The 24,911-nt window shown below is 44.5% G+C and overlaps 1 protein-coding gene across 2 annotated transcripts in view; it reads right to left on the reverse strand.

The window, feature by feature from the left end:
- LOC136677671 (dynein axonemal heavy chain 10-like) overlaps positions 1–24,911 on the reverse strand; it is a 137,773-nt gene that overhangs the window by 94,852 nt on the left and 18,010 nt on the right. Inside the window, exons 8-19 of one of the 2 annotated variants that reach the window (XM_066655266.1) lie at positions 22,228–22,418; positions 21,583–21,781; positions 20,612–20,806; positions 19,238–19,408; positions 18,202–18,378; positions 8,550–8,720; positions 6,311–6,456; positions 6,085–6,236; positions 4,696–4,860; positions 4,342–4,549; positions 2,668–2,824; positions 490–969 (exon numbers count right to left, since the gene is read on the reverse strand). In XM_066655266.1, coding sequence (XP_066511363.1) covers positions 490–969; positions 2,668–2,824; positions 4,342–4,549; positions 4,696–4,860; positions 6,085–6,236; positions 6,311–6,456; positions 8,550–8,720; positions 18,202–18,378; positions 19,238–19,408; positions 20,612–20,806; positions 21,583–21,781; positions 22,228–22,418 — 2,412 coding nt within the window. Of the gene's footprint in view, positions 1–489; positions 970–2,667; positions 2,825–4,341; positions 4,550–4,695; positions 4,861–6,084; positions 6,237–6,310; positions 6,460–8,549; positions 8,721–18,201; positions 18,379–19,237; positions 19,409–20,611; positions 20,807–21,582; positions 21,782–22,227; positions 22,419–24,911 lie in introns of both variants that reach the window. The other variant, XM_066655265.1, reaches the window with a different exon arrangement.

Below are 24,911 nucleotides of genomic sequence, written 5' to 3' on the forward strand. Positions count from 1 at the left end.
ACGTTCACGATGTAGACGGTTGTCTGCAAGTACATCTCTACCCTTAGCTTTCATTTTCTTTCCTGGGACAATCCTCGAGTTGTGTTTTTTTATTTCCTAGGCAGTGATTACCATGGGGTGGTGTTCCTCTGTCTTTCCAGTCCCAGCACTGACTCCTAAATCTTGCAGGGTCTTAGTCCGATGCAGAGCTGTAGGCCCCCACTGCCGGTTCTATAATAACACACCACTGTCCACCTGTTTCTCTGCATACTTTATCCCCCTTAATTTTACCCTGATCTTCAATGGTTACGACCCCACAGAGGACCCCCACAGATCAGGTAAGGTTTGGCTGAGATTAGTCTCAGTGCTGCAGTGACACTGTGTGTGTTGTGCTGGTACAAGTGGATCAGACACATCAGAACTCACGTAAAAGGTGGGTGGGTTTAAATTCATATTTACAGCTGTCGTGTTAGGAGTCCCCACTATTCTATTCAACCGCTTGTACTTCACCTGTAGTTCCTTCTGGAGGGAGAACAGATCCTCTCGTGCTGATTCGTTGAGCAGTTTTCCAAGAGACAAGACCCAGGCCTGAGCTTTCTCCTGCACGGTTCGAGCGAGGGGCTCCAGGTTCAGCCGAATGATGTGTTCGTCCTTCACCAGGGGCTGCAGCGCCACCTCCTTTCTCACTTGGGAGTAGAACTGCAGCTTCTCGTCATACCTTGCGCAGGAGGGCCACTTGGCTGCGAACTTCTCCATCATGATGGCTCTGTCCAGCTTCCAGAGCTGTCGGTAGCGCTTCCATCGGTTCAGGTAGCGCCCCATGGCGTCGAGGAGTTGCTGAACACTGTGGGATATGGCCACGGCACACTCGTTTACCTGCGGAAGCTGGGAAACCTCGCTGTAGAAGCTAAAGACAAATGGCTCGTCCTCGCCGTCCACTCGCTGTGGAGGACACTCGATGCAGGTGCCGTGCATCCAGCGAATGAACCGCTACAAAAGGGAAAAGAAGAGCAGGATTGTGTTTGAGAGCAAAGATTAGGACAACCCTTATCACCCCATATACTGAGAAAATAAGTCAGATATACTGGAAATAATCAAACATAAACCTATATTCATAAAATACACGCGGTTAGACTTTACAACTTTACAACACTGCTCCCACTAAACCACTTACATCTACACTGACACTTTACTGACAGTAAGAATTCAACATGTTTTTGGACGTGCAACATTCAATACAGTGCTGTGTGATATTCATACATTATAATGTGCAATATTTAAATCTACCAATGTGTAATAACTCATGTACAATAGTCATTTACATTTAGTTGTAAATATTCCTCAAAAATTTTATGTTTCTTATATTCATTCATTCATTCATTCATTCATTCACTTATTAATTGTCTGTAATCCTTATGGGCTCAGGGCGGTGGTGGGTCCCGAACCTACCTGGAATTATTTGGTGCAAGGCGGGAACAGACCCTGGCTACACACACTCACACATTCACTCACTCACACCTACGGACACTTTTGAGGCTCCAATCCACCTACCAACGTGTGTCTTTGGAGCGTGGGAGGAAACCCACCAGACACAGAGAGAACACACCACACTCCTCACAGACAGTCACCCGGAGGAAACCCACGCAGACACAGGGAGAACACACCACACTCCTCACAGACAGACATCCGGAGGAAACCCACGCAGACACAGGGAGAACACACCACACTCCTCACAGACAGTCACCCGGAGGAAACCCACGCAGACACAGAGAGAACACACCACACTCCTCACAGACAGTCACCCGGAGGAAACCCATGCAGACACAGAGAGAACACACCACACTCCTCACAGACAGTCACCCGGAGGAAACCCACGCAGACACAGAGAGAACACACCACACTCCTCACAGACAGTCACCCGGAGGAAACCCACGCAGACACAGGGAGAACACACCACACTCCTCACAGACAGTCACCCGGAGGAAACCCACGCAGACACAGGGAGAACACACCACACTCCTCACAGACAGTCACCCGGAGGAAACCCACGCTGACACAGTAACATTATTAATTTCCCAACTCTGGGACTAATTAAGAATGATCTTATCTTACATTTAAAAGATAAATGCACAGTCAGAAAAACACAGTCCAAGAAGTCAGTAACAGGGGCAATCCAACTCTTAGCAAAGGTCTAAAATTTTAACAGCATTAAGGCTTAGTTTAAAGCTCTTATAGGCCGTCCTTGTGAATCAGATTTACTGAAGCACAGTCAATACCAGAGACCCTCACCCAGCTGTGCCAAGGTCAACCTCTGTAAAAATCATAATGAAAGTGCAAGAAACTGGAGACTCTGCTGTAAACAAATGAAATGCAAATTTCAAATGGTTCAGACCTGAAAATGGTCTTTTCTCAGACATTAGCCATCACAGTGGTAACAGCTGACAGCATCTAAACTGTGCTGTGTTCAGAGAAGTTTATTTCACAGTCTACGTGTCTCTAAATGTCTCTGTAGTGTAACTGTATGTAAGAGTAAACAGCTGCAGGTGGTGTGTGTCAGTATTTCAGTGTGCAGCAAGTTTATAGGCTTGTTGTGACTGTTCCTAGGATTTCTTCTCTGAGTGGATTAGAAAGCAATTTTGTGTCTCAGTGCCATGAATGTAAATGTAAACGTATCTAATCTTTTCCCACCTTGGTGCTCTCTACACAGTTGCGGACACTCTGTATGATGAGCTTGTACACCTCGTTACTTTTGGGGTGGAGCACGATCTCAGGGGCAGAGAGGATGGTCTCGATTTGAAACAGTGGCATGGAGCCCATCAGTGCCTTGTTAAACACCTGCAAGTTCCTGCAACAGAAATATTCTAATTAAAACGTTACCTACACTGTAAAAAAAAAAAAACAACAGTAAAATTGGGTAAAAAAACAGTAAAAAAAACTGGCAGCAGTGGTTACGAGAATTTCACCATAAAATATACGGTCATCTTTTTGTCAATCATACAGTTTTGTTTACAGTACTTTTCTGTTAAAAAAAACAGATATATACAGTAAAAAAACATTCTATTTACATAAAATAACATCAAATAACAAAGAAACATTGTTTTTCATAAAATGAACATGTAAATTGTGTGACAAATGAGAGAATGGAGACTGAGATAAAGACAAACCACATCCTGTATTCAGCCACACTCCAGCACTCGGAACACAGGCTGATGGTGCACATCTCATCACAACATGCACACACACACACACACACACACACACACACACAATAATCACCCCAATGCAACCCAGAATCAAAAAGTCTCAAAGACAGAAAAAAAAAACAAAGAAACTCTGAAAATCACAGAAAATATGGAGAAGCAAAGCATGCTGGGAGCTCCCTAATGGGTCTCAACTCCTCCCAGTTATTGGACACTTGTACCGCCCTCTAATGGTGTGTGTCTTTAACAGTGAAATAATGTGTTTTTACAGTAAAGAGATGTAAAGAATAGTACTTCGGCTGATGAAAGTGTTTACAGTATTTCACTGTTTTACAGAAACTGTTTTCACCTTTTTAGAGTTTACAGTCATTTACTGTCAAAGTTTTACAGTTTTCCACCGTGAAATGCACAGACAATTTTCACAGTGTAGTATATAAATGTATAAAATTCAGTAACAGTGCTTTGTGGTGGAAGCAACCCCTGATCACAGTAACAGTACAGATATAACCACAATTTGCAGGAGGCCGAAGAGACAGGTCAGGGTCCAGCTGAGATTTTTACAGCTATGTGGAGACACTCCAAATCAAAATGATTGGTTCTGATTATTGTTCTGAGTAAACACAGAGGATCAGTGTCCATGGTCCACATACACAGCATCACAGGCTAAGAACACGACCCAGAGCAATAAACCTGTCACCACTAGTGTGAACACAGCCTCCCTCCTACTGACTGTTGTTGGCGCTCTGAGTGTGGAATGTTGGGACTATGTTGAGCTGCTAGTGAGCAATTTGTTAGGAGATTAGGAGGCCAGGAACGCTGATGAGTTTTACATATTTTTGAAGGCTCTGATTTGTTGTGGGGCAACCGTAGCCTAATGGCCTACCTCTCTGTGTGTGTGTGTGTGTGTGTGTGTGTGTGTTATATGTTGTAAAATGATGAATAAACGCACAGTTGCACGTTTTCACTAGTTCAAACCTGCTCATCGTCAGTGGATTTGCATGTCCTGGTGTCCAGATGCTACAGATGCTTCTAGTCGTAATGAGACAAGTTCTGCTAAGTAATATTTTTAGTACAGCTCTTTAAAATCAGGTCAGGACAAGGGTCTCAGTCAGAGCAAGTTGAACGTCTCTCAGACTGTGTTTACAGCTGTAGTCGGCCTTACCTCAGCACCATCTTGGTGAGGGAGTCGTAGATTTTGCGCTCCCAGTAGATGTAGTACTGAGCCATCGTCCTGGACTTTCCGCTGCTCGTCTGCACGACCAGACTCTCCATCTTGGTCAGGAGAGGTCCGATAGCTCTGTATTTCCTGCTCAACAGGTTCACATCTTTAGCTCTTTCACCCTCGATCAGCTCAAAGAACTCCTTCACACCTGAAACACACACACACACACACACACACACTTTATTTAGGTGTGTACTTTATCATTTTAAAACTGTAGTCTATATGAAACGTTAGGTTCTCCTACACTGTTTATATCCAGCTGATCGTCTCTAAGGAACACACACTGATCATTACCTGGGAGGTCTCGTGCTCGGTCTGGAGCTGGGAACTTGAAGAGGTTCGCTGACTCGATGGACTGAAGCTTGGAGTCTATGTCACTTTCGTTCTTCTTAATCTGGTTCACCAGGGACTCCAACTTGGAAGAGGCCTGGTCACTGCGGCTGATGAATTCGGAAATGCCTGCAGGTCAGAGGCGATGTGATGGACATAAGACAGACAAGTAAATGTGGGTCTATGTTCTTTCACAGTGAGGACAAAGCCTATTCTCCAGATATACAGAGCATCTGTGCTGCAAAGCCTGCATGTGTATCACCCACATGGGGAGAACACACCACATTCCTCACAGACAGTCACCCGGAGCAGGAATCGAACCCACAACCTCCAGGCCCCTGGAGCTGTGACACAGACACCACCTGCTGAACCATTGTGCCGCCATCCAAACAAAATCAATCAAAAAATAATAATTGGTCCAAGAATAACAAGTCCTTCCCTATGTCCTCATTGAAAAAAAGTGAGATCCATGAGAGAGTGAGTGAGTGAGTGAATGAGTGTGTTAAAGAGTGACTGAGTGAGTGAATGAGTGAGTGTGTTAACGAGTGAGTGAGTGAGTGTGTTAACGAGTGAGTGAGTGTGTGAGTGAGTGTGAGAGTGAGTGAGTGAGTGAGTGAGTGTGTGTGAGTGAGTGAGTGAGTGTGTGAGTGAGTGAGTGAGTGTGAGTGAGTGAGTGTGTGAGTGAGTGTGTTAACGAGTGAGTGAGTGAGTGTGTTAACGAGTGAGTGAGTGAGTGAGTGAGTGTGTGAGTGAGTGAGTGAGTGAGTGAGTGTGTGAGTGAGTGTGAGTGAGTGAGTGTGTGAGTGAGTGAGTGTGTGAGTGAGTGTGTGAGTGAGTGTGTGAGTGAGTGTGTTAACGAGTGAGTGAGTGAGTGTGTTAACGAGTGAGTGAGTGAGTGAGTGTGTGAGTGAGTGTGTGAGTGAGTGAGTGTGTGAGTGAGTGAGTGTGTGAGTGAGTGTGTGAGTGAGTGAGTGTGTGTGTGAGTGAGTGAGTGAGTGTGTGAGTGAGTGAGTGTGTGAGTGAGTGAGTGAGTGTGTTAACGAGTGAGTGAGTGTGTGAGTGTGTGAGTGAGTGTGTGAGTGAGTGAGTGTGTGAGTTAGTGTGTGAGTGAGTGAGTGTGTGAGTGAGTGTGTGAGTGAGTGAGTGTGTGAGTTAGTGTGTGAGTGAGTGAGTGTGTGAGTGAGTGTGTGAGTGTGTGAGTGAGTGAGTGTGTGAGTTAGTGTGTGAGTGAGTGAGTGTGTGAGTGAGTGTGTGAGTGAGTGTGTGAGTGAGTAGCCTGTTCCACAATGTGCCGAGGCAGGGGCTGAAAACACTTTTTCACATACTGTACTCAGAAGTGTAGCTGTGTCTTACCCAGGGAATTCCAGTTAAGTCGTTTATATCCAGCACGCATCACTCTCCTCAGTTCTTGCACTTGTGCAGCCAACAGGAGGAGCTCTGCGTCATTCAGACTGTCCATCAGAGACTGGTAGCGGTTCACCAGATTCTTCAGTCCGTCCACGTATCTACACACAAGAGACATGGGCTCGAACGTGGGGGGATGCTCGGACACATTTTAAAAACCTAAGGGTCAACGCACCTGAGGAACTTGTCCTCCTGCAGAGCCACATTTCGGGCCAGTTCAGGAACAAAGTGGCCCAGCTGCTCGAGGTACTTGGTCTCAGAGATGATCTCCTTTAACTCCGGCGCAAAGTTCACCACGAAGTGTAGCCCTCTCTCAGAGTCCTGCTGCGGGGAGACCACAGACCACACACACACTCAGCTCAGACAGTACACACACATCACTCAGCTCAGACAGTACACATACATCACTCAATCCACACACACACTGGTGAGAAGCAGCAGCCAAACACACAGCGTACTCTCGACCAGGAACGATCGTCCACCTGGAGGACTGCATCGGGCACTAGGGTTTAACCCAGGACACAGCGCCAATCTATATCTGGGCTCACACACATTCACTCACACACCAGGACATTCTATTAGAAGCCAATTCACCTACCCTCCATGTGTTTTTGGATTGTGGGAGGAAACCGGAGACCCCGGAGGAAACCCACGCAGACACAGGGAGAACATGATGGAGATATGGACCCAAGATATGATATGATATGAACCCAAGATCCCAGCGCTGAGAGGAGAATGTGCTAACTGCTAAGACACCGTGCCGCCCAAAGACAGGACAGTAAGCCTTGTGCTAAAGTAACATTCTGCACAGTGTGAACGTGCGCATGCCGGGACTCCTCTATTACCATATTGTATTTGATACAAAGCTAACTGCGCTTCTCGATCTCCATCCCTTTTAGAGGTCTGGCCACTAGGGGACCTGCGGAAAGAGGCTTTATATTTACGTTAAAGGGGCTGCACTTCTCCTAACAAAGGTTGAGAAGGGTGAAAGGGTCCTTGTATGCCTGGAGAGGATCATTTGGAGGCTGAAAATGTGTGAGTTTGTAAAATTTCTTCTTGCCCTACCACAGATCCAGCATCCCGGACACTGAGGAATTCCAAAACCCTCCAGTGAGGGAACTGTCAGCACAGAACTCAAGACAGTGCCGCCAGCTCAGAGTTGGTATTCAAACAATGTCCGATACCAGACATGTTAAGAGCAAGGCCACCCTGTCCCTCCAGGCTGGGGGTTCCCTTTGTCAGGCTTTCCCCTTTCAACTTTCCTAGTTTTAGAATTCCCGGGCCCATGAGGGTTGGATCTGTGGCAACAGAATCACACCAGTGGTTCCCCCATGACATATCCCACATGAATCCCTATTCACGGACTGCACTGAGGAGCGACTGTCTCTTTCAGAGCGCAGTGCTAATGTAAACAGATGGAAAGGTGGATAAATGTACCTCATACACAGATCCTCTCCCTGCTCTGGAGAGAGTCTCACAGCACTCAGAAGCACAGAACAACACCACCTCTTTGCTTCCCACAGTGTAGCATAACGAGGAGGAAACAAGTAGTAAAATCTGTTAGCCACATTAGCATTTTCACCATAGGATCTAATGTTAAACTATTAGCGTCAGACACTAATTCGTCTCTGTTCTTCTGTCTGAATGTGAGTGAGTTATTCACACACAGATCACACACAGGCTTCAGTCATCGTCTTATTTCACTGCTGTGTTGTTGTAATGTGTAAGAGACGACAGACACAAGCCCCGTACTCCTCTGTCTCAGTCTTTTCTCCCTGTTTACAGGTAAATAATCTGACCCCGCTGTCCCTGCTCTCTGAGAGTGAACAGACTCTTGGAGGATAATGTTTTAAACCAGATTTAAAAGTTTAATGAAGTAGTTCTCCTCGTCTGAAAGTGGGAGTGATCAGTGAGAGATGTTTTAGCTCCTAATTCCGATCTGTACTGTTAGGTTTAATTATCTGTGATGGGAGCTATGTAGGAAGTATGTAGCTACGTTGTGGCACAGCTTGAGGTCCTCTTCTGGACTTTAAACAGAGCTCTGTTTACAAACGTGACACGAATAAATGGGTCAGGGATCCACACTTACATTTCCAGCTATTTCAAGTCTAAATGAGGACAAAAAGTGCTGAAAGAGACAATAAAACAATGTAAATATCAGTTTTTATTTGAGTTACGTGTTTGAGTAAAGAGACGGTCCCTAATATGTATGGTACCCTACTCTGTGACGTCAGCTGCAACCCATGGATAGTCGCCTCAAGATTTGTGGTCCTGTCCCCATCCACCTCACAGTAATGGAGTAACAAAACACAGACCCTGCTCCTGATTCTCGTAAATCATTACACATTCGCCCGGTAAGATCCTCCCACTCTACTGATAACCCCCGTCTAACTGTGAGTGGTAGAGTTTCTGACCGTCTCTGGTACGGCGTCTCCACAGTTCTCTCCAGCACTGTTGAGCATCAGCAGCAGGGTTCTGTTCATGAGCTGAGGTAGAATCTGCTCCGTCGACTCTTTCCAGCCCTCGTACTTCTTCACCTCGTAGTCCCGCATCCGCATCCCGACCTCCAGGTACTTCGCCTTCGTCTGAGAACACAGCACACACACGAGCTCTGAGACAAAGTGGCTTAATGAAACGTCTGTGACCTGCTTTGGTCCAAACCCCACGAGCCCCACAGCAGTGTTCTCCCCCTGTGTAAACAGCTCTGTTCAGAACGCCCGCTTTCATCACCTGTTCCTTTAAATGATAATGAGCCGCTCGCTGTTCACCCTGTTGTGAAAAATAATTTTATTACTTTGTATTAGTGGACAAATATCATTGAATGATGATTAGTTAAAATTAGAAAGTATAATTACATATTCATTGTATGAAACCTTGTATTCATATGAATGATTAACCAGTATTTTAACCATGCATTTAAACAGTTTAGAATCTGCACACTAACTGACATGCTGACTCAGTGTTTACACCTTTCTAATTTCTTAGATCTTTAACAGATCTGCACTCAGGCTTTTAGCATAAATTACAACTGTTAGCCAAAAGGGGGAGTTGAACTTTAGGGCACCTCAGTGACCTTAAAGTCCATTACTGACCCCTCATAATCTTGGTGACAGAAAAGGAATGTGGGTAATAAAACCTACAGAGTCAGAAGGCCAGGATGAGTGTTTTGGGGTCATAGGTGCATGGGAAACCTGCACGCAGGAACCTGAGTACTGACATGTCTAATTATGCATATTAATATATGTTAATCAGCCAGAAACGCCTTGCCAGCAGGGTATTCGTCATTTGGGGTATAAAACTGTGGAGTCAGATGGGAAGGTCAGAACTTTGCGTGGAAGGGCACTAGGTTGCGTTTCTTATGTATTAGTTCTCCTGGTACCAGTATTAAAATAAATACTTTGGTTTGCTTTGAACTTCACTCGACTGGTCTTTGTAACGCTTCTGGAACGAGCACGCCTCCCTCAGGAGAGAGGGTGTATTTTGGATCTTTTGGAGATCTTCTAAATTTTAATTACTTTGGGAACGGTCCAAAAAGAACATTTAATTCTTCAATTGGTGACCCCGGACGTGCGGAAGTGTGAGAACAAGACCGACTTCGGACTCCTTTCCACTCGCGGCCGCAATTTATTGAGGTGGGTGAGCAGCCCCTGTTTTATTCAAATTCTGCATATTGGAATTTCTAAATCAGAGTGGTGCGGAGGTCTGAAGGCGGTCTGGAGTGAGGTAATGAGAAAATCAATTTATTTTAAATATGTTTTTATAATTTTTTATTGGTTTATACATTTGGGGTTGCTTGGTTATGGTATTTACAATGGTTTAGATGGAAGTTGTGCCCATCATGGAATTTATTATGGTTTCGATGGAAGTTGTGCCCATCATGGTTTTTTATAATGGAATTTAAAATGGTATAGATGGATGATTGGTTCCCATCTGAGACAGAGTGGTGGCGTCCTCAGCTCGTAATCTGACAAGGTTTCGTGTTAATTGCCTGGTCTAGGGGTAGGCCGTGAGAGTTCGTCTCCTCAGAAGTATATTCATATGCGGTGAAATAATTTAAATAAAAGAGCGGAAGTTGTTCCCGCCACGGTTTGAAGTGTATTTTAATGCAACCTGATTGTGTATAAGTGTGTTCTATGTTCTAAGAGGCTGTGTTATTTTTTGGGGCTATTTGCATGACTGTTGTGTATGTCTCTGCTCGCTAGAGGGCGATAGAGGAGTGTCTTGCTGGGTATATGTGTGTGTGTGTGTCAGCTGAAAGAATTTTTTTTGGGAGAAAATGGAGAAAGTGGGGGACTGATCAACCTCCTTTTCTTCTCCGGTTGCTTTTGAGTGTGTGTGTGAAGAACCCTCCATGTGCTGTACAGAGCCATAAATTTTATGTGAGTGTGTTTAGAGAAAAGAGGGGAAAGGACATCTCTGTTTTAAGAGTGTCAGTGAGAGAGTGTGCTTAATGAGAATGGAAAATGTCATAAAGAGAGATTTAGAAATAAATAGGGAAAGAAATTTGTAATGGTATAAATTATGAGCTTCGTTCAAGGACAGTTATTTAAAGAATATGAACCTCAATAAAATGAGGGGTTTGTTTATCTATGACAATGAGCCGGAAGACGTTTTAAAGTAAAACATATAAAGTAAATTAAATGAGCTTTCTTGGAGACTATACATTAAGAAAATATAGTCAATGAGCTCCAGAAAGACGTTTTTAGAGGTTGAGAATAGGTGAAAGAAGAGCAAGGTGTAAAGCTGAGTAATTAATATGATAAATTGGGGAAACTGTAAGGTTTAAACACGGGAATTAAAGGGAAAATTGTTAATTGAACACTTGCTCTAATTTTGAATCTGGTTTCTTTGATATTGTTAATTTAGATTTGTGGTAGATAAAATATATTTGGTATTTTGTTTACTGCTTATTGTCCTAAGAATCTTATTTTTCCCGTTTAGTTAGTATTTTTTAACTATGGTAGTTCGTCTAAAAATTTATTTTCTGCCTCGGTTTCAATTTTTTCGTTCATCATAACATATTTTGTAACCTGCTTGCTATTCCAGTAGTTCTCAAAAGTTTGTTTTCGCTTGTTATAATATATCTTGTGATTTTACTGTGGCTTGAGAACTGTTGAGTGTCTCTGGAAATTTGTTTGCTTCCTAAAATATAGTCGTTGGTTTAATTCTGTGTTGTGAGATCTTAGTCCTGCTTTTCTTGCTTTTTTCGTTTCCTACAAATTTTGTTTCATATATTGGCGTGTTATTTCCGTCTGACTAATAAGTTTTTTTTTCTCTCTCCGTGGGTCGGTTTCATACTTCATGTAAATTAGGCTTGATTTGCTTTTATATTCAATACTGTGTTTGAAGACGAACTTATGTTTTATATCAACCTGTGAAATTCTTCACAAGGTTGAGGTGGTTCTGCTTTTATTGGCTGAGTTTGTAAACTTGACTGTAAAACTTTGGACTTTTTATTTTATATGAACTAAGGCGGACTGTGCTGAGAGCAGCGGCGGCTGCGTGGGCGATTTGCGTGGGTGCTGGGAAACTGTTTTAATTCACTCTGAATTGTGATGAAACCTAGCGGTGATAATTGATTTGCAATTAAAGGGTGAACTAGAACGAAGACCAATTCAGGTAAGGTCCAATTTTTTAATCAGCTTCTTACAGACATTATGGCTACTCCTAGTGATTCACATAATGAATTAAACGCCATTTACGGCGTGGGGAATTGGGAATGGAAACCGTTTGTACAACAAATTGAAATTATTACTGAGGGATTAAAACTGGGAGAAATACATTTGGAAAAGCGGGTTAATGTGCACAAAAGTGTGCTACAGAGATTTGAAACATGGGCTAAAAATACATACAGGAGAGAAAACTTCTTTAATTTCCGGTATTAATCAGTTGAAAAGAGAGCTGGAGGAAAGATTATGTCAGGCTGAAGCAGAGGTTAGTAAGGCTAGCCTTTTCCAAAGACCTAAGGCAAACGCAAGTTTAAAAATAGCTAAAATAGACATTGCGGAGCTTCTAAATTTTAAAATGGCATTCCTCAGTCTCATTCCGCAGCTCTTACTTTGAAAACAACAGGTCAGTCACACTCGAACGCCGTTTAACTCACTGCCGTGAACACGGAAGTGGACGTTGAGTATATGAAACACAAGGGGGAGGAGCCTACAGCTCCTACAGCTCCGCCTCCCCCATATAACATAGGTCACGTCACACTAGTTGATAATGTCCCACCAGTTGATAATATCCTCCCTGTTTTCAGTGTTGATTCCGGCAAAGTGAGCGTACAGACAGACACAAGAGGCTGGGATTTTGCTTGTGAGCAGCCAGCTCAAAGTGACACATATACAAAAGCACACATACACGACCCATTCCAATTGCGAAAGCCACATGAGTCAATTTTAAATACACATACGGATATTAATACCGACCGTTATGACATTATTGATGACACGGGAAAGCATGTAGAACAGGATAATCTGCGCCTTGTCGATAAACAAACACTAACAACACCATTTAAGAACTCGATGCCACGTAAAAATAAACAAAAAATTAGGATTAAAGCAGATTTAGACGGCCATGTCACAACGGCTGACTATAATCAGGATGACGGACATATAGCAGATGATGAGGACAGTGCGAATGGACGACGTGGTGGTAGACGGCTTTCTGATTTGAACAAAACATTATGTGCCATGGAAAAACTCATATTAGAAGAACAGAGACAGTTGGACTTAAAAAAACAGACTTTAGAATGCGACATGCAAACTTCAGACAAAACGGACATTTTGAGACGGAGCACCAGACCCCGACACCCGCCTGACAGGTATACGTCTGACACTAACGTTGTCACTATGTTTCCATTAGTGGCCACTAGCACAGGAACATATAAATATGTACCATTATCACTGACTGATGCACAAACTTTGGTCGATCAGCTTCTGCCTTTATGTAGTGGAGCGGCTGCTTGGATTAGAAAGCTGGACAGTCTGACAGGTGGCGTGACTGTAGCACTTGGGGATTTTAGAAATAGTATTAAAAGATCAACTACTTCCATGGAAGCAGCTGAAATAGAGAGACAGGCTCAGACATTTACTGAACCTGACTATGATCTTTTCTATATGAACAATCATAAGGAAAAATTAGATAATAAAGACAAGGAGATACTTAAGTTACAAAGAGACCTACTAACTGTTCAACTAGCAGAAGCCAGGAAATCTATAAATAATAATAAAAAGCAAATAAAGTCTGATACCATGATGCCTATGACTGCACTGCCACATATGCAATCACCACTAACATTTATGAACAAAAACACATATATGCCTACTCAATCAGGGCCACCACAAAACCCACCGTATAATTATGGACCAAGTCCATATTTCTCATATCGGCCCTACTCATGGGGCAGGGGGCGTGGTAATGGTGGGAGGAGGGGCAGGGCCCGCCGTCGGACAGCGGCATGTCTAAGATGTGGAGCTTTGGACCACTGGGCAGCACAATGTAGGGCACCACTGTCTACTGACACCAGCTATCCACAACAGGCACCACAACCACAGGCGGCACCAAAACCGGAGCCATCACATCTTCCTGCTGGCCAATACAGCATGGAGCCGTGGGGTGGACATTGACGGGGCCAAGAGGAGCACCAGGACAGCAGGGCCAGGGCAGAACCATGCTGTCATTAACTGTGGGGGCCTCTGAAATTGTTTTTCTGGTGGACACGGGAGCCACATGGTCAGCCATCAACATTGTATTACCTGCACATCTGATGAGCGAACACACTGTGCAAGTAAGGGGCTTTTCGGGGAAATCTACATCACTGCCAAAAACAAGACATTTGCCAGTCAGTACTGGTACACAGACTGTGTCAAAACTGTGGCAGTGGTGGGGTACACTGACGGTATGTACCTGATGAGACCTCAACAGGATGAGTCGATAGACATTTCCTGGGCTTTAGTGACTGGACAGACGGACCGGTCACTACGACTCATTGCCTTGTTCCACCACTGGTCGACTTGGATTACAGCCATGGCACCCTACGTTCCTCCGCCCGACCCATTCCATGTCACTCTGTTTTATGATGTAGGGGCTCTGAAGGGGTCCTGAAGGGGTGGCATCTCCTGTTTCACTAGCACCACAACAACATTGTTGGTCACCACACATTTCACTAGCTCTTGATCAAGAGACACAAGGCCAAGCAGTTGGGCCCTATGGTAAAAAGAGCAAATGAGGCCACGGATTGGGTCTGGACACAGCTGCTTGGTCTCATGTTTTCGCAGTCCACACAGACATATCACATCACTGATAACTCACCAATCTTAGTCACATTGCACCATTAATTGCTGCCTAGACACCATGGTTGTGAGGACTGTGATTATCTACAGATGGAGGTATTATTAGCATCACTACCTGACACATTGTGGTCCACAGGACCAGATGATGTATGATAGACTAATCAGACATTTGTCTATTTTTGTATGAATATTACACAACCAATTTGGATTGCCCAATAAAAAAAAAACAAAAAAAAAAAAAAACCTGAAACTGTGAAAGACATGTTAGCATTTTTAGGACTGACTGGCTACAGCAGACAATACATTACTGTGTCGGACGAACATAACCTTTTAGGGACATGGTGAAATCGCTAGGGATGAGAAATTTGTCTGGTAAGCTGAATTGGACGGTGGAGTCGGTACAGGCGTTTATAGACGTTAAACAAGCCTTATCCGTCGCAGTTGACTTAGCCAGACCTGACTATTCATTACCTTTTTACACAGATGTTTCTGAAACAGACACTGTGATAAATGGTGTACTGTTTCAGAAAAAGGGGGATGGTAGAGCAGTACTAATGTATTCAAGTGTCCCATTGGACCTTATAGAGAGGAGACAATCAAAGTGCACAAGACATGTAGCAGGACTGACTAAATTAGTTCAGAAAACAGCACATTTGGTAGCAGGATATCCATTGCGCATTCTAACCACACATGGAGTAGTAGCGTACATAAACTCACAGATGTTCACACTCACTACATTGAGACAGAGACGCATTCACAAAGCATTGACTGCACCCAACATCACCTACACACACGAAGGAGTTAATATGGCAGATGGGATGTTGGAAGGTCCACCACATGAGTGCGAGGAACAGGTGGAAAGGCAAGGAAAAGTAAGACCAGACTTACAAGCCACACCCATTCCAGGGTCATGGAATTTATGGACGGATGGGTGTGGGTACAGGGCAGATACAGGTGAAGTCAGAGCAGGATACGCAGTAGTTCAGGAAGCGAAGGGGGAAACACAAGAGTTTCAGACAGTTATTGCAGACGAAGTGAAACAAAACCCATCGGCGCAGAAGGCAGAACTGCTAGCAGTAATTTCAGCATTAGAAGTGGCACATATAGGAAAACAACAAAACACTGGAAAATCTAAAACAATGGTGGCACCCATACATGTCAGCATTAGTGGTTGATTACATCACTAAATGTCAGATTTGTAACACTCAGAATGTAGCAAAAGCATTTAAACTAGCTCCAGGAAGGTTTCCATTGCCAGATTCTCATGGATATGAGATTCAAATGGATTACACAGATATGATTGACCCCATTAGGAGATTCAGATATCTCCTGGTCGTAGTAGATAGATTCTCGGGGTGGGTAGAGGCACTCCCCACTCTGAGGGAAGATGTAAAATGAGTCTGTAAGTTTCTGATTAATTGTTGGATTTCGAACTATGAGTTTCCTAGGAAAATTTTTTATTTTTTATATTTTTTCAGATAGCGGGAGTCATTTCACGAGTAAAACACTGCAGTGGGTGGAGCAGTCGTTGGGGCTGCGCCATAGCTATGGTTGTGTGTATCATCCTGCCTCACAAGGTTAGGTGGAGAGGATGAATCAAAATTTGAAAATCAAATTAGCAAAAATCAAACTGGCCACGGGCATGAATTGGCTTGATGCCCTTCCAATTGTTTTAATTAGTGTCCGTAGTTAAGTGAACAGAAATACAGGGTTCACTCCTTTTGAATTAGGGAGGGGCATCGCTTTTCCAGGCCCCTCCAGCGCGCTTGCGTCCCCCCAGAAACTACCTCAAGCAGAGTACCGACAGCTATATGAAGAACTAAAAGCTGTTTGTAAAGATTTCTCTATACAGGTGAAGGAAAGGAGAGAAGGAGAAGAAACGGAGGAGAAGGATCCAGAAGTGACAGTCTCACCCTGGGTCCTCCTGAAGGTTATCAAGCGGAAGTGGTACGAACTTCGCTGGACAGGACCTTACCAGGTGACAGAGAGAACCAGTTGTGCAGTCCGGCTGAAGGGTAAAGGCTTATAGTGGTACCACCTCACACAGTGCAGAGCCGCACCGACATCTAACATCAAACATTAACTGAAGGAAAACAACACCTCAGAAGAGGCTGATCAAGCAGCCTCAACCAACATAGGGGCAGAATAATCCCCTGAGGCAGGGGCACGACAAGGAAAGTCTATCCTTGCCCCCAGCGCAGATCCCTACCAACGGATGAAGAATACACTTTAACACATACACATATAGGGCTCATTGTAATCTCTTAGTCCAGAGAGTGAGTGGTAGGACAGAGGTGTCCACTCCTAACAGGAGTGGTGTAATTGCCCGCTACCACCACAATCTGCCATCACGCTCTACCTAAGTCACTCGCCAAGCCGGGGGTGACCTAGGCAGACCAATTTAACATTAATTGCTTATCATTTATTTAAATGTATTGACCTGTCAGTTGGACAGGTCAAAAGGGGGAATTGTTGTGAAAAATAATTTTATTACTTTGTATTAGTGGACAAATATCATTGAATGATGATTAGTTAAAATTAGAAAGTATAATTACATATTCATTGTATGAAACCTTGTATTCATATGAATGATTAACCAGTATTTTAACCATGCATTTAAACAGTTTAGAATCTGCACACTAACTGACATGCTGACTCAGTGTTTACACCTTTCTAATTTCTTAGATCTTTAACAGATCTGCACTCAGGCTTTTAGCATAAATTACAACTGTTAGCCAAAAGGGGGAGTTGAACTTTAGGGCACCTCAGTGACCTTAAAGTCCATTACTGACCCCTCATAATCTTGGTGACAGAAAAGGAATGTGGGTAATAAAACCTACAGAGTCAGAAGGCCAGGATGAGTGTTTTGGGGTCATAGGTGCATGGGAAACCTGCACGCAGGAACCTGAGTACTGACATGTCTAATTATGCATATTAATATATGTTAATCAGCCAGAAACGCCTTGCCAGCAGGGTATTCGTCATTTGGGGTATAAAACTGTGGAGTCAGATGGGAAGGTCAGAACTTTGCGTGGAAGGGCACTAGGTTGCGTTTCTTATGTATTAGTTCTCCTGGTACCAGTATTAAAATAAATACTTTGGTTTGCTTTGAACTTCACTCGACTGGTCTTTGTAACGCTTCCGGAACGAGCACGCCTCCCTCAGGAGAGAGGGTGTATTTTGGATCTTTTGGAGATCTTCTAAATTTTAATTACTTTGGGAACGGTCCAAAAAGAACATTTAATTCTTCAACCCCGACCCCGAGCGCACAGCAGTGAGGAGCGAGGAGCAGAAGCTCTGGTTTTTAGCTGTTTTCACTCTGTTCTCTTTCTTCTCCGTTTTTACTCAGTGCTCTTATTTCTCCGCGCTCGTTGTGTCTGTTTTGCTGCGTTTAACCTCGTCTTTGTGCTCTCCCATAAACGCAGGTCCAGCGCTGTGATTGGACAGACTCAGACGAGGGGGCGGGGCCGTTCTAAAGTCTCTGCACTTGACGTCAGGCTCATTTCATCCCATGTTTTTTGACTTAGGCAGCACAAAGAAAACTGAGGTGGTCTTGTTTCACGGTGTGAGTGTTGGTGAACAATTGATTTCATCATAATGTGTCCACTTTAACGAATTTTGAGTGGCCAGAATGGCTGAGATATCTTAGCATCATTGGAAGATTGTTGATTCTATCCCTACAGCCTAACAATGTGAATAGTGGCCACTGGATCTCAGAAGATATTTCTCAGTACATATGCAGTGTATCTATCATGCTGTAATCAGACAGACAACTCACAGCTTTTCCCTGTTCACTCTCCATCATTTCAGGCAGCTCCATGAAGCGTACGATGGGGGTTTTCATGCGGTGGAAGAGGGAGCGTTCCCAGTAGATGGCTCCTGCCACCGGAGGCTGGTTTTTATACAACGGTGGGTTATCTTTGTGTTCCACAAAAATGTTGTTGATGATGTCCACCTGAAAAAAAAAATTTTAACATGTCACTAAAGAGAAACCAAATACAGGGTGGGCCATTTATATGGATACACCTTAATAAAAGGGGAATGGTTGGTGATATTAACTTCCTGTTTGTGGCACATTAGTATATGGGAGGAGGGGGGGGACTTTTCAAGATGGGTCGTGACCATGGCGGCCATTTTGAAGTCAATCATTTTGGATCCAACTTTTGTTTTTTCAATGGGAAGAGGGTCATGTGACACATCAAACTTATTGGGAATTTCACAAGAAAAACAATGGTGTGCTTTTAACGTAACTTTATTCTTTCATGAGTTATTTACAAGTTTCTGACCACTTATAAAATGTCTTCAAAGTGCTGCCCATTGTGTTGATTGTCAATGCAACCCTCTTCTCCCACACCATTGTTTTTCTTGTGAAATTCCCAATAAGTTTGATGTGTCACATGACCCTCTTCCCATTGAAAAAACAAATGTTAGATCCAAAATGGCCGACTTCAAAATGGCCGCCATGGTCACCATCCATCTTGAAATAGTGTAATTTCTATAAATTACACTATTTAAATTATATTGCAGTAGCATCTAGAAGCAAAGACGTGTACGTGTTTATCAAAGTGGGGGCTTGAAAATATTCCAATCTACAAAAGGAAAAAACGATGCTGTGGTCTATAATCTGTAGAACACACAAACACCCAAACTCAAATAACTGGCCATAACTGCCCCCTAATTGCAATGACCTACACTGTCCAGCCAAAACAAAACTGTCAGTGGTGGTCTCTCTAGCTATCGGCCTCTGTGTCTGTCACCAAGCGTGGGACTGTGTCGTGTTAATGACAGCAATGTGGGGGGTGAGTGTTAGGCACCTCTTTGCAGTACTGCATCAGGATATCGCTGAACTTCTTCATCATCTGGTTGTTGATGGTCTCTCTGGAGCAGATGTGTTTGAACTTCTGGAGCATGTCGAAGGCAGCAGAAGCTGATCTCAGGGTTTTGAAGGACTGGTCGATGAAGCTGACGGCCTCTGCCTCGATGGCCTACATCAGTGGTCAAAAGCACAAAAGAGTGTAAACCGAGCAGGTGGGAGTTCACATCATTCAGAATACATTTAGGCTACATTCATGCAGCAGGGAAAAGTGTCCCCAATCTGGTTCCGTTTTTGTTCTGCTGTTCACACTGTTTATATAATGAGAGCAATATCTGACATCAGTCTGAGGAGATCAGTCTTCTAAACTGACACATTCCATCCATCCATTATCTGTAACCGCTTATCCAGTTCAGGGTCACGGTGGGTCCAGAGCCTACCTGGAATCACTGGGTGCAAGGCGGGAACACACCCTGGAGGGGGCGCCAGTCCTTCACAGGGCGACACACACTCACACACCTACGGTCACACAATCCACCTACCACCCAGAGGAAACCCACGCAGACACAGAGTGAACACACCACACTCCTCACAGACAGTCACCCGGAGGAAACCCATGCAGACACAGAGTGAACACACCACACTCCTCACAGACAGTCACCCGGAGGAAACCCACACAGACACAGAGTGAACACACCACACTCCTCACAGACAGTCACCCGGAGGAAACCCATGCAGACACAGGGAGAACACACCACACTCCTTACAGACAGTCACCCGGAGGAAACCCACGCAGACACAGAGAGAACACACCACACTCCACACAGTCTGTGTGGGTTTCCTCCGGGTGACTGTCTGTGAGGAGTGTGGTGTGTTCTCTCTGTGTCTGCAGGTGCTCTGGTATCCTCCCACAGTCCAAAAAAAAAAAACACACATTGGTAGGTGGATTGGTGACTCCAAAGTGTCCGTAGGCGCGAGTGCGTGAGTGAATGTGTGTGTCTGTGTTGGCCTGTGAAGGACTGGCGCCCCCTCCAGGGTGTATTCCCTCCTTGCGCCCATTGATTCCAGGTAGGCTCTGGACCCACCGCGACCCTGAACTGGATAAGGGTCACAGATAATGAATGAATTAATTAATTCATATTTTTTTATGAAATGAAAACACCCTCTCCCCGGTTCGATTTCATGTCCTGCTTTGGACCAGAGTCATTCTGGATCATTCTCAGCGCAGAGAGTGACATAAAAGTCAGATAAATTCCAACCTACCGATTTTTGCTGTTCACACAAACAGCAAGTCTGTCACAAATGAAGAAACAGATCGGATTCGGGCCACTTTTACCTCCTGAGTGAACGTAGCCCAGACCAGAACGAACCCCACCTGGACGTTTTTCCTGAAGTCCTGCATGACTGTCTTCCAGTTGCTCATCTGTCGCATGCTGAAGGGGTCGAAGCTGAGCTCCTCGATGGGAACCACTAAGCTGTCCACCCAGCGCAGAACATCATCTATTCTCTTCGGGTCCCCGGTCACTGCCTTAAACTCCGGCCCAAAGATGTTATAAAATTCCTCCAAGGTCTGAGAGATCATAATAGTTAATGTTCAGGACAAAACGAACACCTTTGTTACAAGCACATGGAAGTACCTGAGTTTAACTGGTTAGACATTGGTATTCATGTTTAAAAATTGGTGGGTTACTGCATCGATTCTCCTTCTCTGGACTCTAATTGTCCCACTTTAACTGCTCATACACTGATGAAGTACTGAACTGATCTGTAGCTGACTGTAGGAAGGACAACGGAGGCATGAGAACGAGCGTGAGACTGGAAATCAGTTAAGTTCAGCTCAGAATTATTCCACTGATTACCAGTAATAGTCAGGAGGAGGAGTCTCAGAACTGAGTGATTAAGACCAATCACGATCAAGGGTGGAGTCACGAAACAACTGCATTCGGAGGGAGGAGTCTCAGACCAAACGCCTTAGTGATTGCAACCAATCACAATCAGGGGGAGAAGTCTCAGAACAAACACCTCTGTAATTAAAACAAATCAAAGCCAGGGGGAGGAGTCAGAGAACAAATACCTTAGTGATTTCGACCAATCACAATTAGACTCCTCACTTGACCGTGTTTGTTCTTCATCACAGAGGTATTTGTCATGAGACTCCTCCCCCTGATTGTTATTGGACATAATCATAGAGTCATTTGTTGTCTGACTCCTCCCCCTAACTGTGATTGGTCTTAATCACTGAGGCGTTTGTTTTTAAATTGTGATTAGGTGTTTTGTTTAAACCATCCCACCCCCTGTCCTCAGAGAGGTGTGAACAGGGCATTCTGGGATATAGAAGAAGGAAACCTGTAAGATGTTGTATATGTCTTGACAGATGGAAGCCATGTAGTCTGTCTTCTCAAAGAGCTTCTTTCGGTCAAACTCCCAGCGAGGATCCCTGCCTGCCGCTTCAATCCTGGCTCGAACGTTGAAGTAGCAGGTCCTCCACAGGTCCAGAACCTGTTTAGCATCCAGAGCTTTGGCTTTGGCCACTTCCCGCTGGTCCCTAAAGCAGCAGCAAGGGCAATCACAGGAGATTCAGAGATCACCAATACTGAAAAACTCACACTGTGTTTCACACACTCACTCAGTCTCACACGCACACACACACACACACACACAAACCCAACACGCACTTTCACACACTCACTCAGTCTCACACACACACACACCTGTGGAAACTTTCACACACTGACCCAGTCACACACACACACACACACACACACACACACACACAAATACAACGACACACACACACACCTGTGGAAACTTTCACACACTGACCCAGTCACACACACACACACACACACACACAAAACCAAACACAAACACACACACACACACACACACACTGGACTGCTGTACTGAGAGTACATTCCAGTAACAGGTGACAGATAGACTCACTAACTATAGAATGATGCAGAACTGTAAACTGCTCTATCGTGGACTCACCTGAAGATCACGTGAATGTTGACGACTCGAGCCACTCGCTCAGCCAACTCCCAGGCGATTCTCTCCATCAGAGGAACCATGCGCTCGTCAGTGTTGTAGTGACTGGAGATAATCCACACCATCCTCAGCCCATTCATCATCTGAGGAATAGTGTCCAACACCATGCTGAAGCTTAGCCCCGTGGCTAGGTTCTGGTGTTTAACACAAACACAGCACTGTTACAGTGGATGATAACATGGACATTAAAGTAACACTAGGTAAGATCCAGTACTTCTGCTCCTGGGCACACCATATGTTTGCAGAGTGTAATTCAGTTTTACAGAACTGTCCTGAAATTAAAGGAAGAGGGAGAGGTTTCCTACCGTCCTCCAAAAGTTACATAGTGCAATTTCTGCTGTGCTGAGCCTGGAGTAGCAACAACAGAGGTTCTATACAAAACATTTACAGCATTTAGCACACGCTCTTATCCAGAGAGACTCACAAAACCAGTTAGCATTCAGACAGAAAGTGTGTCCTCTCTAGAACAAATAGGTTAAGAGTCCAAACCCCCTCTGAGCTCAGACGCTTCTCAGAACAAGGGTCAGTGCTGATACCTTCAAAGAACAAAACGCAGTAAGCGCAGTACACAATAAAACCTCGTCCGTGCTCAAACCTAGAAGGAGAAACTAATCAGAGAAATGCAGAAAAGTGCACAAACATGTTACACAGAGCACTTTTAGATTAGTGAGTGACAAAGGGATGGGTGTTCAGTCTGCGTGTGAAGACCGTGAGAGAGTCTGCTGTTGGAAGCCAGCGGAGGTTCGTTCCACCGTGTGGGCACCAGGACTGAGAAGAGTCTTGACGCTAGTCCTTCATGTGACTTTAGGGACTGCAAGTCGAGTCGAGCTGTACTTGAAGCTCAAAGGTTTGATATTGTCATGAGGTGGGGAGGGGTTGGTCTGTTCATGGCTAGTGTATTAACTAGTGTGACCAGACGTCCTCTTTTACCCGGACATGTCCTCTGTTTTAGACTTAAAAAAATGTCCGGGCAGAATTTTACAAACGTCCGGCATTTTTTTTTTCTAGAGTTTACATAGAACTTCGAGAAGCGTTTCATTCACAAACTAGTCCCGCCCTCCCCTACTCCGATTGGTTCGCTTGAGTGAGAAGGGGGCGTGGTGAAGTAGCCTAAAATCTTCTGTTTGGACAGTCTGAGTGTAGAGCTACCGTTATTGGTCAATAACCTTCTCTGTAAACATTTAATTGGTCAGTCTGCACGTCAGTAGTCCTTGTTTACGTCAGGCAAAGCTCATGTACCCACCCTCAGCAGCTGTGCCGAAAGGTAAATGTAAGTTCTTGGATTAATTAAAAAAGAAATTCCCATGTTTTGTGTAGCAAATAAAGGTGTAAAGGACCTTACACCTGTAATGTAATAACATAATTCTGGGAGTAGGACCAAGCCCGAACTCAGCCCTATATACAACCTGCAAATTCACGTCATTTCCGCGTCGGGCAAACTCGCTTCATTGAGTTCAGGAGACGGATCTCGACTCAACTGCTTCACTACCTCAGCTCTCTCCTCCGCGCTGGGTCATTCCCGCTGATCCCTGTATTCAGAACAGGGTTCGGCCATTATCAAGCCCACCGAGCCTCCTGTTTTAAACTCGCTCCCGCTTCCACCCCGTCTCCACCCTTTTCTCATATTCATTTATCCAACGGGGGTCCGGCTTCATACGCATTCATAAGCCGCCCTTTACTCCTCCCCAAAGACTTCTGAGTTCACCTCCCCGTTTCAGCCTCTACAGGCGTGATCTGTACGAGCAAATAGGTATATTAGGTATATTAATAGATAAGTATATTATTAGTCACTTAGCACATGGCTCTTTGTTGTTGTTCCTGTCTCTGCCCTAGTCCCGCCTTTGTTCCTCCTCCTCGTCAGTGTCTCCTTTGTAGTCCTGCCCCCTCGTTATCTGTTCCAGGTGTCCCTTGTCTGTGTTGTATATTTAAGTTGCTTTGTGTGACTCCCTCTTTGTTGGACATTCCACATTCGCGTGTCTGTCCCTGGTCTGTTTGTCTCGTCTGTTCCTCACCCTCCTCCCTTTCAAGTCGGTTTGTGTTTCTCTGGTCTGTTAGTGTTTCCTTTCCTGTGCTTTGTGTACTTTTGTGGATTCTGTCTGTAGTCTATTAGCTCTCTCTGTTCAGGTCTATCCCTGTCTGTCTAGTTCCCTCTGTTTAGGTTTAGTCTGTATCTGTCTCTTTAGTCTAGGTCTCTGTCCAAGTCTCCTGTCTAGGTCTTTCTTTGTCTAAGTGTGCTGTTGTGTCGTCCAAGTCTGTCTGTCTTTTTGTTACCTTTTGTTTAAATAAGTCTGTGTTATTAGCGTCCGCCTCCCGTCAGTCAACCCACCCCCTCCCCCCGGTCCTGACCAGAACACAGCAGCTGTCCTTCACATGTGAAAATGTCATGATGAATGAACCAAATATTGGAATAAAATCTTTTTTGCGTTGAATCCTGTGAAATTTAAAAGGTTTTTTTGGGTCAAAGGAAAAAGACTGATTTATTTTTTTTTTTGAGGGGGGGGCTGGTATTTGGAAAATACGTGATGAGATCAAGTGAATTGTGGCTGGGCTGTGTTCACTCCACACAGTCTGTACCGTTAGGAGTCTTGCCCAAGGACTTTTCTGGGTGTAGCATGTTGTGTTTACCC

The sequence above is a fragment of the Hoplias malabaricus genome, chromosome Y (genome assembly GCF_029633855.1).
Source record: "Hoplias malabaricus isolate fHopMal1 chromosome Y, fHopMal1.hap1, whole genome shotgun sequence".
NCBI classification, from domain to species: domain Eukaryota; kingdom Metazoa; phylum Chordata; class Actinopteri; order Characiformes; family Erythrinidae; genus Hoplias; species Hoplias malabaricus.